Source organism: Aquarana catesbeiana, linkage group LG12, assembly GCF_042186555.1.
Source record: "Aquarana catesbeiana isolate 2022-GZ linkage group LG12, ASM4218655v1, whole genome shotgun sequence".
In the NCBI taxonomy this organism is placed as follows: Eukaryota; Metazoa; Chordata; class Amphibia; order Anura; family Ranidae; genus Aquarana; species Aquarana catesbeiana.
The window spans coordinates 238,169,069-238,184,513 of NC_133335.1; the positions used below are offsets into that span (position 1 = coordinate 238,169,069).

Genomic DNA, 15,445 nt, shown 5'->3' on the forward strand with positions numbered 1-15,445 from the left:
ATGTCAAAACGTCTCTTCCGCCCATAGCTCTTAAAGGACCATTTTTATTTTTTAATCATTTTTTTTTAAATGACAATTTTTTTTTTTTTTCATTGCATTTTAGTGTAACTATTGGATCTGAGGTCTCTTTGACCCCAGATCTCATATTTAAGAGGTCATGTCATGCTTTGTTTCTATTGCAAAGGATGTTTACATTCCTTGTAGTAGGAATAAAAGTGACAATTTAAAAAAAAAAAAACAGTGTAAAAATAAAAGGTAAAATAAATAAGAAATGTTTTTTTTTTTTAAACGCGCCCCATCCCAACGAGCTCGCGTGCGAAAGCGAACGCATACGTGAGTAGCGCCCGCATATGAAAACGGTGTTCAAACCACACATGTGAGGTATCGCCGCGATTGGTAGAGCGAGAGCAATAATTCTAGCCCCAGGCCTCCTCTGTAACTCAAAACGTGCCACCTGAAGAATTTTTTTTAAACGGCGCCGATGGAGATTTCTAAGGGTAAAAGTTTGTCACCATTCCACGAGCGGGCGCAATTTTGAAGCGTGACATGTTGGGTATCAATTTACGTGGCGTAACATTATCTTTCACAATATATTAAAAAAAAAAAAGGGGGCTTACTTTAATTTCTAATTTTAATTAAAAAAAAGTGTATTTTTTCCAAAAAAAACGTGCGCTTGTAAAACCGCTGCGCAAATACGGTGTGACATAAAGTATTGCAACAACCGCCATTTTATTCTCTAGGGTGTTAAAACCCCCAAACATTATACATTTTTTTTCTAAGTAATTTTCTAGCCAAAAAAAAAAAAAAACAGTTTTTAACTTGTAAACAACAAATCTCAGAAAGAGGCTTGGTCCTTAAGTGGTTAAGGCATCAGTATACCAAGACATTTTGGATAATTTCATACTTCAAACTTTGTGGGAACAGTTTGGGGATGTCCCCTTCCTGTTCCAACATGACCAGTGCACAAAGCAAGGTTCATAAAGACATGGATGAGCGAGATCATGCCCCACTTATTTTATGGACTTTTTATAAATGTGTTTATTTCTATTGTCCAATTTTTATATTTATACATGCTTTGTTTTTCCTCCTATCTACCCTTGCAGATAAATCGAATGTTACATGGGACCCAGTGACGGCTCACTGTTTTCTGAGACTGTTACAAAACAACCGCAAAGTCTCCAACGCTTCCCCTTGGCAGCAGTCATACCCTGAATGCCCAGAACGATTTGAAAACTTCTGCCAGGTCCTCAGCGCAGAAAGTTTTTACGTGAGCCGCCACTACTTTGAAGCCGAGTTCAAAGGCGACCTCTTGTACATTGGCGTGACTTACAAATGTATCGACAGGAAGGGGTCGGAGAGCAACAGCACCATAACAGGCAACGACTTCTCCTGGACCCTGAAGTGGAACAGCAAAGAGTTCTCAGCCTGGCACAGCGACGTGGAGATTCCAATAAAGTCGGGGAAGTTCTCAAGGATCGGCGTCTACATTGACCATCAGAGAGGAACTGTGGAATTCTACGGTGTGACGGACTCGATGACTCTCCTGCATAAGTTCGAGGGAGCTTTTGCTGAACCCTTGTATGCAGCCATTTGGCTTCCCAAGAAGGAAAATTGGGTGACTATTATTGCACCCGAAAACATGGCCCAAGCTGTGGAGGCGTTGCCACCACCTGAGACCAAGGTGTCGCCAACCACCTCGAAAGAAACCATCACACCGAATACCAAGACCGAGGTTACCATCAGTACTACCACTGTTCAGATCATCAAGGTGGAGAACACCATTACAGATGCCTCAACTGTGTCTACAGATGGAAAACCCAACAACCAAATAACGATGGAGTCAGAAAAAACATTGACCAAAATCAGCACTGTGTAGTGCCTCAGCTCGTGTTAACTATAACCATTTAGGACTGATATTGCCCATGTTTGGTTTTATTTATACAATTGCACTTTAGCTTGAACAAAAATGTCAAAATAATGTCTACATGTAAAAAATAGAATTAATACTTACCTGCCCTTCTTCTCACCGTCATTCTCTTGGAGGGCTAAAGATTGCTGAAGCATTTTCCAGCATTCAGTCCCTTCTGTGTCCTGTGTAGAGGCCAACATATCAAACAAGAGGACTGCAAGACATCCGGAACTCTCAGAAGTGTCAGATGATAAAGGTTCTTCAGGAAGCTTTAGCTGTTCAAGAGAGTGAAGAATGCGGAGGGACAGGTAAGTATTCATTATTTGCTTTACAGGTAGACCTTCTTTTGAAGTTTTTGTACCCCCTTCTTCAGAGCTAATCCAACCTCAGAGAACCCTACGCTTTAACTGTTTGTACACTACTGCTGACTCCTCCCTAACACTACATGGTAGTGTTAGCTTTTCTACTGGGTTTGGATAGACGCCTTTGCCTCACGACTGGAGTTTTTGTTATTTGATGCATTTGTTACTACCATCTTTGTGAGTACTCTAATACATTTAATTTCAATAAATTTTAATGGTGGTAATACACTAGGCTAGTGGTCTCCAAACTGCGGCCCTTTGCTCGCCTTTATACAGCCCTTATGACCCTATTCCTCTCACTGATATGGGGCACTATTCATCCCACTGGAAGCAACGATGAGGCACCATTCCTCCCACTGACACCAACAGTGGGGTATAATTCCTCCCACTGACACCAACAGTAGGGTATAATATTCCTCCCACTGACACCAACAGTGGGGTATAATATTCCTCCCACTGACACCAACAGTGGGGTATAATTCCTCCCACTGACACCAACAGTGGGGTATAATTCCTCCCACTGACACCAACAGTGGGGTATAATATTCCTCCCACTGACACCAACAGTGGGGTATAATATTCCTCCCACTGACACCAACAGTGGGGTATAATATTCCTCCCACTGACACCAACAGTGGGGTATAATATTCCTCCCACTGACACCAACAGTGGGGTATAATATTCCTCCCACTGACACCAACAGTGGGGTATAATATTCCTCCCACTGACACCAACAGTGGGGTATAATATTCTTCCCATTGACACCAATGATGGGCCACCATTTCTCCCACCAATACCGATTAAGGGGAAATTATTTCTTGGCTTACTGGACACAGGCGCTATGCAATTATTTTTACTCCCATTGACCACAAAGTGTGAGGCGTTATTTACATTGACTCTGGGACATTTTCTACTCTCAAAGGCCACAGTCCCGGCCCCCCGCCCCAATGTCTGAAGGACAGTAAACTGGCTCATTGTTTAGAAAGTTTGGAGACCCCTGGACTAGGCACCTTCCTGTGTGTTTTTACCCTGTTTCCCCGAAAATAAGACCTAGCGTGATTGTCGGTGATGGCTGCAATATAAGACCTACCCCCCAAATAAGCCCTACCCTGTTTCCCCAAAAATAAGCCCTACCCTGAAAATAAGACCTACAAGGGCTTTAACTAGGGCTTATTTGGGGGGTAGGGCTTATATTGCAGCCATCACCGACAATCACGCCAAGTCTTATTTTCGGGGAAACAGGGTAGTGTTTGTGGAAAATTTCCCAATCTGAGGAGGGCTGCATGGGGCGAAGCATTATGGTGACACCATTGGATGTGCTGCTGCTTGAGCACTGGAGTCCTTTATACACATTTTATGATTGCAAGGCTAAGCTCGCCCAGTTTTGCATAAGCTTAAAGTTGTTGTAAAATCAGAAGATTTTTTTTTATCTTAAAAAAAAAAAACCTTCTGTGTGCAGCAGCCCCCCTAATACTTGCCTGAGCCCCATATCGATCCAGCGATGTTGCAGGAGACTCTCGGCTGACCAAGACTCTTTCTCCTCATTGGCTGAGAGGGCAGCGTGGCGCCATTGGCTCCCACGGCTGTCAATAACCGTCTGTGAGCCAATGAGGAGAGAGAGGAGGCGGGGCCTCACTGAGTCTCCATGTCGGAATAGACACACAGAGCAGCGGCTCAGCTCAGGTGCCCCCATAGCAAGCTGCTTGCTGTGGGGGCAGGAGGGAGGGGCCAGGAGCGCCGGTGAGGGTGAGGGACCGAAGAAGAGGAGGGCCTGGGCTGCTCTGTGCAAAACCACTAAACAGAGCAGGCAAGTCAAATTTTTGTTATTTTTAAATTAAAAAAAAATGAAATTTTAGTACCACTTTAATCACATTAAAGAGACACAGGAACCGTGAAGATACCAGTGATTAAATAAATAACAACCTAACCATAATACAATAAATCTAAAATGAGGAGCACAGATAAACATGGTAATACCAAACATGCACTGAAGGGGGGGGACAGGACTGGGATCGGGAACAAGGGAAGCAGCTACAAGGATACAGGGCAAGAGCAAGATCCAGAACAGATAGGAATCAGGTTCAGAATTAAATATCAAGCAGAATTTGGCTAGCAGAGCAAAACGCGATACCAGTACAGAGCAGAAGCGGGCAAAGCAAAACACTGACATGAGAGGCACTAGTAGAGGAGGAATTAAATTACCCTCCCAGTAGCCAGCACCAGGTGGAAACTGGGATCTGCTGGCTGCTGGGAGACAACTGCTGGTGGACACGGGAACCCTCTGCCCAGGGAATCGCAGTGCCACCAGCAGGTGATCCAGGTTCTGACACACGCTTTCTTTGAAATCCTTCTAATCTGCATAATAACAAAAAAATAAGAGAAGCATCCAGCTGTGAGAGAGATACCATTGTTAAGGCTTTCAGGAACCCCTGAGAAAAATCCTAAAGTAGTGTTTTGGGTGTAGCTGGCCTATCCATATTGGCAAAATTCCACGTGGTAGTGACCATATTGTCTTTAAGAACATTTGGAGAACACAGAACTCATACATGTTCTGGCTTTAAAGCTGTCCTCTAAATCTCTTCTGGACAAAAAGAGAAAGAAAGGGGTGCAAACACGCCATGTCTGCCACTTGTTGGGCATGCCAGGTCCTGGGTCCAGCACCCGGAACTCAGCTGATACTGACGACTAGTGGAGCGAAGAATAGTCCCAGCCAGATTGGGGAAAGAAAGTGCCTTAGGAACATGTGACCAAGTAAATAACTACTGGCCACCAATGTTGAGGGGTTTGATTTTACAGTCATGGACCACCAATGGGGAGTTGTTATAAAAAAAAAAAAAAAAAACACTGGCATTGACCACCAATGGGGAGGGTGGTTACTTAATTCTTCTACTGACCACCAATGGTGCTGCTGGATTAAAAATAGCTTTCACTGACCATCGAGGGGTATAAATAACAATGCCCCTGGCCACAAATGCATAGTGTGATAACACTGTCACTGCCCGCTAGTGCAAGGGAGTTAACAGCAGTGCCCTGACCACCAATGTTGGGGGGTTTACTAGTACTACCATTGATGCTTGGGGTTTGGAGTTATTACTACACCCACTTACACCAATGCTGGTGGTTGTTGTTGAAGGTAGTGACATCAGTGCTGTGGGTTTCTTGATACCAGTGCTGGGAATTACCATTACTGTCACTGCCACCAATCATGGAGCTTATTTTACTTCCACGTTCTCTTCTTTTGGTGTTTTGGAGCGCAAAATATTTTGGGGCATTGAGGTCTGTTACATTAATTTTGAATGGGCTCCTCGACACATGAGAACATGCTGCCATTGTGCCTTCTGGAAATGTTGGGGGGCCACACTTTTAGACCCTTCATAATTATCAAGTTGACTAGCACTGCTCTAGGTCAGTGGTCCTCAGCCTTATTGAGACAAGGGCCCAGCAACCTGTGGGGGATGTGGGTTTTCGGGGGGGGCCTGGGGGCGCTGTAGGAGGTTGAGGGGTGAGGTGGGCCACTATGGGAGGTAGAGATGTGCGCGACTGAGATTTCGGATTCGTTTGTTAAGTTAATAATTTTGTTTCGTCATATTTGTTATGAATGATTCGTTTTCAGAATTCGTTTTAGGAAAGGATTCCTTTCGTATATTGGTTATTTTCGAATCGATTCAAATTTTGGAAGGTGGCTATATTCGTTCTCTTTTATTCTATTGATTTATTTTCTATTCTATTCTTTTATATTCTGTTTAATTCAATTCTATTCTGTTCTATTTTTTATCTTCTTTTATTTTATATTCTCTTCTATTCTATTTCCTCTTCTATTCTCTTATTTTCTATTTTATTTTATTCTGTTCTATTCTATTCTGCGGCCTAAGGTGGAATCATCATCCTTATACCTTCCAGTATTTATTGCAATGTTTCCATTTACAATTAAAATTAAATTTTGAATTCAAAATCATTTTTGAATTTAAATTCTGAGAACTTTGTTTTTTTAATAATTCATTTTGGATTTGTGGAAATTCGTTACTATTGTGATTTAGAAATTTTGGATACAATCAATTCATAACGAAACAAATTGCACATGTCTAACAGGTTGAGTGAAACTATGGGAGCTAGAAGGCACTGTGGGCAGTTAATGGGTCTGCAGCTGGCCGGAGGCCTGGGAGGAGGGGAGCCACGGCCTTGTGGTTGAGAACCACTGCTATAGATCTCTAACTTTTTGACAAATTTTACTTACTTTTTTTTTTTTTTTTTTGACAAATTATTTTAAGAAACAACTGTTCAGGTTCAGCTGGCTGTTAATGACATACGCTATATTGTCAAAAGTATTGGGGCACATGAACTTTAATAGCATCCCAGTCTTAGTCCGTAGAGTTCAATATTGTGGTGGCTCCGCCCTTTGCAGCTATAACAGCTTCAACTCTTCTGGGAAGGCCATCCACAAGGTTTAGGAGTGTGTCCATTCTTCCAGAAGAGCATTTGTGAGGTCAGGCACTGATGTTGGACGAGAAGGCCCGGCTCACAGTCTCCGCTCTAATTCATCCCAAAGGTGTTCTATCAGGTTGAAGTCAGGACTCTGTGCAGGCCAGTCAAGTTTCTTCACCCCAAACTCGCTCATCCATGTCTTTACGGACCTTGCTTTGTGCACTGGTGCGCAGTCATGTTGGAACAGGAAGGGGCCATCCCCAAACTGTACAAAGTTGGGAGCATGAAATTGTCCAAAATGTCTTGGTATGCTGATGCCTTAAAGAATTCCCTTCACTGGAACTAAGGTGCCAAGTCCAACCCCTGAAAAACAACCCCCACACCATAATCCCCCCCTCCACCAAATGATTTGGACCAGTGCACAAAGCAAGGTCCATAAAGACTCCTAAAAGTTCTCTGTGACCCCCAAGTCGCCGAGCTACGACCCTCAAAGTCGATCATCGTTTTTTTTTTTTTTTTTTTTTATTTTAATGTTCATGGCAGGTGAGGCTCCACCTCACCTGCCTCCCCTGACTGCACGTCCTTGATAGACACCCTCATAAACCTTGTGGACAGCCTTCCCAGAAGAGTTTAAGCTGTTATAGCTGCAAAGGGTGGGCCAACTCAATATTGAACCCTACGGACTAAGACTGGGATGCCATTAAAGTTCCTGTGCGTGTAAAGGCAGGTTTCCCAATACTTTTGACAATATAGTGTAGGCCCTTTCAATACATGCACCCTTAAAAAAAAAAAAAAAAGAACTAGTGAATGTCATGGAGAAATGTTTATGTTCCAAATTAAAATGTTTGACGTAGGTTTAGCAGTTCATAAAATGTTTTGTTGGTTTTGGTGGCAGGAGGAAAAAGTGTTACTGTTGTATTCTTTTTTAAATGACTTCCAACACTGCCATAGAGAATGGAAAGCTACAATCGAGCCCAGGAGGGGCACTGGAGGAAAACTGGAGGAATAATAGTGAAAATATCTTCTTGTTAATAAATAGGAAAAAAAATACTTTAAAAGCAGTTTTTGATGCTCATTTGCAAATAAACATTAAAGCATCTTGTGAAGTGGATATTTAGTTATTATTATTATATTTACATAGCACCAACAGTTTGGGTTTTGCTTTACAATATGAATGGAAAAATTATAACGTTATGACTTTTTGATCTCACTTAGGGGTCTATGTATAAAATGAAAATCTATATATAAAAGGATGAAAATTCCCATACTTCTGTTGTGTGCGTGTGTGATTCCTATATCGTTAGCGCCACCTATTGGCCACAATTTGTTTTTTCCAGAATTGCCTCAATCAGGAAAAAATAAATAAAGATTGCGGCTGCTAGATGGCGCTAATGATATAGGAATACACATAAAAAAGGGAGGAATGACCTTAGGCAGCCCATTTTTTTCACATATAAAGGAAGGTTGGGTTTGTTCATGTGTTGGGATGTTTTGTTTCCCATATAAGAATTCAAAGTGAAGGTGCCATATTCCATCTGAAAAAAAGATCTACTGGCACTTGTCATCACATCTAGTGACAATGCAATTAAACTGAAAGCCGAGGGAGTGCAACTAAACAACCACTTACAAGCTCTGCAAAGACAGCTGAAAAAACACCTTGGACAGCCAATTACAAAACACCTGTTTAAAGCATAGCTCTAGCCAAAAATAACAAGAAAAAACGAAAAAGCCCATTAAAACATAAAATAACAAAAAAGGCTTTTTCTGCAATATTTACTTTCCATTCAAAGATTTCCACTGCAGTGTCTGTTTTCTGCCACTAGATGTCTTCAGTCTAATGGCGAGCACCATTCAACCTATTTCCTCTGAATCTCTGTCATCCCGGACCAGCCCCCACGTGTGACTGCACAGTGAAAGGAGAAGCAGCACAGTGATGAGCTCATCTTTTAGTCACTCTATTCTCTCCTATCAGCATGCTCCTGATTGGCTCTTTGTGCTACTACTCCCTCTAACACTCAGCTCTGCTGTACAGGGATAGCAAGAGGCTGCTACCAGGTCAAGGTTAGATACACTGCGGTATGTTCACCTTTTTTAAAAAGCTTTGTATCTTCTTACGTTAATATTTTGTATTTTTCTAGTTAGGGGGACCCTGAGAAAAATCCAGCTCTAAAGAATCAGCAAGAGTTCCACACAAATGTATAAAGAGGCCAAAGTGATGTTTTGAATAATCGGTGGAAAGAGAGCCAACACGCTTTGGGGGTCTGGACATCCTTCATCTGGGCCTGCGTGTTGTATGATTTCAAATGTGTCTGGAATTGAATCGCAATGATAGATGTGTATATGTATACTGTATATGTATATGTATGTATGTGTGTGTGTATATATATATATATATATATATATCTCTATCTCACAAAAGTACACCCCTCACATCTTTGTAAATCTTTTCTTCTATCTTTTCATGTGACAACACTGAAGAAATTACACTTTGCTACAATGTAAAGTAGTGAGTGTACAGCTTGTATAACAGTGTAAATTTGCTGTCCCCTCAAAATAACTCAACACACAGCCATTAATGTCTAAACCGCTGGCAACAAAAGTCAGTACACCCCTAAGTGAAAATGTCCAAATTGGGCCCAAAGTGTCAATATTTTGTGTGGCCACCATTGTTTTCCAGCACTGCCTTAACCCTCTTGGGCATGGAGTTCACCAGAGCTTCACAGGTTGGCACTGGAGTCCTCTTCCCCTCCTCCATTATGACATCACAGAGCTGGTGGATGTTAGAGACCTTGTGCTCCTCCACCTTCCATTTGAGGATGCCCCACAGATGCTCTATAGCAGTGATGGCGAGTGCGTGGCACGCGTGCCGCTGCCGGCATGCCGAGCCGTCTCTGTGGGCACGCCGTGACAATTGAGAAATTATACATTGAATCGTCCACACCGCGAACTACGTCTCCCACAGTTCTCTGGGGCTAGCTGTGAGCTAGCTGTGACGTGTCCGAGTGGGCATAACGCATGCTTCGAATGCGAGCGCTGAAGCCACGCCACCCGTTCTCGAGCATCTGATGTTCCCTGCCGACGTGCCTGCTGTGGGAAATCCCTTCCTCGGAGCTATGGACACCACCAGAGCGACTGGGGACTGATCCCACACCGCAGCCCAGCTGCAAACCAGAGGACAACTGACTCAACTACTCAAATGTGAGTTTAATAACCACTTGCCGACCAGGCCATAGCGCGGTCGGCTTATTCTGGGAGGGTGTCCAGAATAGAATCTTGCTCCCGCATACCCTACAGTGTTAGGGGAGAGGGGGAGAGATCGTTTGCAGAGTATCTCTCTCTGCAATACTCTGCAGTACTCTGCCCATACTCTGCAGTACTCTGCCCATACTCTGCCCATACTCTGCCCATACTCTGCCCATACTCTGCCCGTACTCTGCCCGTACTCTGCACATACTCTGCACATACTCTGCAGTACTCTGCAGTACTCTGTCCATACCCTGCAGTACTCTGTCCATACCCTGCAGTACTCTGCCCATACTCTGCAGTACTCTGCCAATACTCTGCAGTACTCTGCAATACTCTGTCCATACTCTGCAGTACTCTGCCAATACTCTGCCCATACTCTGCAGTACTCTGCCAATACTCTGCCCATACTCTGCAGTACTCTGCCAATACTCTGCAGTACTCTGCAATACTCTGTCCATACTCTGCAGTACTCTGCCAATACTCTGCCCATACTCTGCAGTACTCTGCCAATACTCTGCAGTACTCTGCAATACTCTGTCCATACTCTGCAGTACTCTTCCCATACTCTGCAGTACTCTGCCCATATTCTGCAATACTCTGCCCATACTCTGCAGTACTCTGCCCATATTCTGCAATACTCTGCAATACTCTGCCCATACTCTGCCGTACTCTGCCCATACTCTGCCCATATTCTGCAATACTCTGCCGTACTCTGCCCATACTCTGCCCATACTCTGCAATAATCTGCCCATATTCTGCAGTACTCTGCCCATACTCTGCAGTACTCTGCCCATACTCTGCAATACTCTGCCCATATTCTGCAATAGTCTGCCCATATTCTGCAGTACTCTGCCCATACACTGCAGTACTCTGCCCATACTCTGCAGTACTCTGCCCATACTCTGCAATACTCTGCTCATATTCTGCAATACTCTGCAGTACTCTGCCCATACTCTGCAGTACTCTGTCCAAAATAAAATGTTTAATGGAAAGCTCTGTTATTGTGTTTTTCTTTTTAAACAAATGCTGTTAATTAGTTGACAACTGTACGAGTTGTTTTTTCTAAACTAAAACCTCAGTATTCCGGTGGAATTGCAGTGTTGGCACTTTGAAAAAAATAAGTCGTTTTGTGTTGCAGTTTGGGCACTCGGGCTCAAAAAGGTTCGCCATCACTGCTCTATATGGTTTAGGTCTGGAGACATGCTTGGCCAGTCCATCACCTTTCCCCTCAGCTTATTTAGCAAGGCAGTGGTGGTCTTGGAGGTGTGTTTGGGGTGGTTATCATGTTGGAATACTGCCCTGCGGCCCAGTCTCTGAAGGGAGGGGATCATGCTCTGCTTCAGTATATCACAGTACATGTTGGCATTCATGGTTCCCTCAATGATCTGAAAGATGGTGCTGACCTTCTAGAGAGAAATCCCATAAAGGCATTGTCAGGGGCAGTACTCTGATCCCTGTGAGATGTAATAAATACATGGAAGTGTTGGAATCGCGCTCAATTTCGGGTTTTAAAAAGTCCCTTTTTCAATGTTAGCCAATTGGAGCTCTACAAATAGGATAGTAAAAGTTGTGACAGTGTCACCAAGGAGATGGCTACATGACTTACTGAACACTGAACATATCTGCCTCTCTTTAAAGTTGAACTCCGGGCACAAAACATTTAATTTCAATATATTCCTCAATGGCCACAAAACATATAAATCCACTTTATGTGCACAAAAATGCCTTTGGAAACCCAGATATTACCTTGTAAAAGTAGCAGTTACACCACCACCGGGCTGTACATAGCCTGTGCAGAAAGCAGAGCTGTCGGAGGAACCCAGCAGGCTCCACCCACTACAGAAAACTACAGGAGGGGGCGGAGACAAGACCTGTCCCCCTGCACAAGGAGAGAGAGCAGAACTGTGGGAGTGGCCCAGCAGGCTCCACCCACTACAGAAAACTAAAGGAGGGGGCGGAGACAAGACCTGTCCCCCTGCACAAGGAGAGAGAGCAGAACTGTGGGAGTGGCCCAGCAGGCTCCACCCACTACAGAAAACTAAAGGAGGGGGCGGAGACAAGACCTGTCCCCCTGCACAAGGAGAGAGAGCAGAACTGTGGGAGTGGCCCAGCAGGCTCCACCCACTACAGAAAACTACAGGAGGGGGCGGAGACAAGACCAGTTATCCTGCATAAGAACAGAGAGCAGCAGTGGGCGGTCTTTATTACAGGAAGTCTCACACGGGATTACTGTACAGGTCTGGAAGAAGTACACAAAGCTCACCGAGATCAAAGAAGAAGACACATGACCGATGGATTTAGATAATTTGCTTATCCCAGGGTTCAGCTTTAATCTCTTGCCCCCCCCCCATGTAACACATATGTGTGGAGGTAAAGAGGGTGGGCTTTAACCCCCCACACGCCGCACATATGTGTCTATGGGCATTGGGCTCCCAGCGCAGTGACCGAGCTGTCGGTCTCTACTAATGAATGGGACCGTTCCCTGATCAGGTGACCACTTTGACAGCCAATCACAGTGGTCACCTAATCGGCAGGTCCTTCCCACCCCCCTGGGGGGTGTAAAGACCCTGTTAAAAGAACGCTGGGGCTGGACAAGAAAGGGTTAAAGAGTGCTTCTTTTTTTTTTTTTGGGTGCTTTGTTTAGATCCACAATTATATTTGTTCTGAAGATCTTCCGGAGTTTTATTTTTTTTTTCCCCACTTAAGAGCCCGAGACGCTTATTTCAATGTCATCGGCCGTGTAGATGCCGTCTCACGCCTCATAAAACCCGCGCACGTTGACGTTCCCCAAACGACGATATCCATTATTGCCGCCGTTTAATGCGAAGCGCTCGGCCTGTTTCTTTTCTGACACGAAAGTAGAATTTATGACGTTATCTCTCAGGAAAAACCGGTGACATTTCGGCTGAGAAATGCCAAGCGTTCCACTGAGCCCGGCGCATTTTCTCCCCCTCCGCCACCCGACGCCGGGGGAGGGGGAACGCAGTTCTTTTTTGATCTTTATTAGCTGGGTAATTGTTATGTGCAAATCAGGCCACTTGTGCGCCGATAGCGAGCCTCACCTTTAATAAAATTAAGCCGTTCCTGTAATAATCGACGGAAGGAACGCGTTTAGCCAACTGGCGGAGAGAATGTGCAGCCGGTGCATTGGGGACGTAACGATGCGGCAACGCGTTTGACATTACCTGTCCTAATATATGCTGAGCGGGGGGGGAGGGGGGGCGCTGGGGCGCTACGCTCTCACAGTTAAAGGGGAACCGTGGAGCAAGATAACAATGGCTGAAAATGTTACAAAATTGCTACTAAATTATAAAAGACGGGAGCTTTTGCTGGGGAGTCAGCAGTGGAAAAACTTTGGGTTTTAGATTTTGTATCAACCATCTGACTCTATATCAGAATTGGGACAGTGCAGAAAATGATTCAAAATGTAAAGCTCACAGCTGCCCCTGATTTAGAAGGACTGCCCATATGTTGGAACCAAATCCCGTTATCCTCAAATGTCCCTCTTCCCGGTCTCAGGTATAGACACCTACGGAAAAAAAAAATACAATCTATTTCTAAAATATTTTGCAGAGCTATTCATCATGCAAAAACTGCATGTACATTCTTTCTGTGCAAATGGGGAGAAAATTGAATGTTACCAAGCTATTTGTGTCACCAGGTCAAATGTTATTCATTCTTACAGAATAGACTGACTCTGGAAAATACTGCATTATGGCCACTAGATGGAGTGGGCAATCATATTAACCCCCCTTCCACCCAGCCTATTGAGACAGAGCTCTGTTATCCTGGGAGGACATCCTATGATGCCCTCCCAGGATCGTGCCTTGCGCACACGCTCCGCGGGCCGTTGCTCCGGCACGATCTGTCACCCACTACGTCCACCGGATGAGAGATCACTGTACCGGCCCGCTGCCTTTACCATGTGATGGCTGTGGCCAATCACAGCAGATCACGTGACAATTGTACACAATGAAAAGGCTTTGATTCATGCCATTCGTTGTGTACTATTGTGATGAGCTCTGTGATTGGTCACAGTGATCACATGGAATAGACAGGGCCAATCACAGTCTATTTGTACACACGTGATTAGCTGTGGCCAATCACAGCTAATCACAATAGTAAACACTGAATGAATAGTTTTCATTCTGAAAAAATGGTGGCTTATAACTGTAAAATTCACTTTTTGTACCACGTGATTAGCTGTAGCCAATCACAGCTAATCACAATAGTGAACACTGAACGAATAGGTTTCATTCTGAAAAAATGGTGGCTTATAACTATAAAATTCACTGTTATAAGCAATCACAGTGTGAAAAAAAAAAACTCTGATCACCTCCCCAGATTAGTACAGTGCTACTTTAGTAACACTGTATTGCTCTGGTCACTGTATGTAAAAATAAAATTGTTAAAAAAGGAAAAAAAAAAAAAAAAGAGCAAAAATTATTAAAAGTTATTTATTCATTTATTTTACATACTGTCACCAGTCAGTGTTCTTGATCACCACCACACCGGTTATATAATGACACTGTACTGTGAATTTTTGAATGTGATTTTTTTTTTTTAATTTCTTAATTTTTCAAAAAAATCGTGACAAAAATTACAACTTAAAAAAAAAAAACTTGCCATGCCTCTTACTAGATACCTTGGACTGTCTACTTGCCATAAAAGGGGTAATTTGGGGGATATTTGTATTGTCCTGACATTTTCTGGCCTTAAGAAATGAGATCGATTGATCAATTTTCAGATATATATCCCATCGTTTGCGGACTCTATAACTTTCCCACAGACGCAATAATAGACACCAATTCGGGTTATTTCCACCAAAGAAATGAAGCAGAATACATTCTGGCCTAAATTTATGAAGAACGATTATTTATTTGCAAAATGTTATAACAGAAACGAAGAAAAACACGTTTTATTTTTTCGAAATTTTCAGTTTTTCCATTTATTTAGCAAGAAATATTTTTAAAAAACCCAGTGGTGATTAAATACCACCAAAAGAAAGCTTTATTTGGGTGAAAACAATGGTAAAAATGTCATATGTGTACAGTGTTGCATGACCGCGCAATTGTCATTCAAAGTGTGCCAGCGCTGAAAATCGGCCTGGGCAGGAAGAGGGTTAAAGTGTCCGGTATTGAAGTGGTTAAGTGGACTTTAATGCCCCATCATACGTGCATGGATTCAGTATGATGTGGCCGCTGTGATTGGCTTCTCCAGGGGTGAATATGACAGGGTGACAACAGAGGAGCACAGTTGGGAGGCAGGAAGAGAGCGTTGTCTTGACCTTCATGGCAGCCCCACCAGTAATCATTTAATGCAAGTTTCAGATTTAGAAAGATTGGAAATGATATTTTATTGATCTTGGGCTTACATCGACTAAAAATCATGTGGTAGGATGAGACAGTGTGGTGTCCAGCAGTGAAATCTATTATAACAATTCTGGAATGCCGTCATGTCTATGCCCGTCGTATTAACGTTTCTCCACATCACATTTCCTCTGGTA

At 43.5% G+C, this 15,445-nt stretch overlaps 1 protein-coding gene across 2 annotated transcripts in view; it reads left to right on the forward strand.

Annotated features, from left to right (window-relative positions):
- Window positions 1-10,935, forward strand: part of TRIM16 (tripartite motif containing 16) — a 36,991-nt gene extending 26,056 nt beyond the window's left edge. Inside the window, exons 6-7 of one of the 2 annotated variants that reach the window (XR_012236803.1) lie at window positions 1,104-2,217; window positions 8,832-10,935. Coding sequence is in view for 1 of the 2 variants with exons in the window: in XM_073606962.1 (XP_073463063.1) it covers window positions 1,104-1,876 (773 nt within the window). In the remaining variant the exon portion in view is untranslated. Of the gene's footprint in view, window positions 1-1,103; window positions 7,805-8,831 lie in introns of those variants that run through there. The other variant, XM_073606962.1, reaches the window with a different exon arrangement.
- The last annotated feature ends 4,510 nt before the right edge of the window (window positions 10,936-15,445 follow it).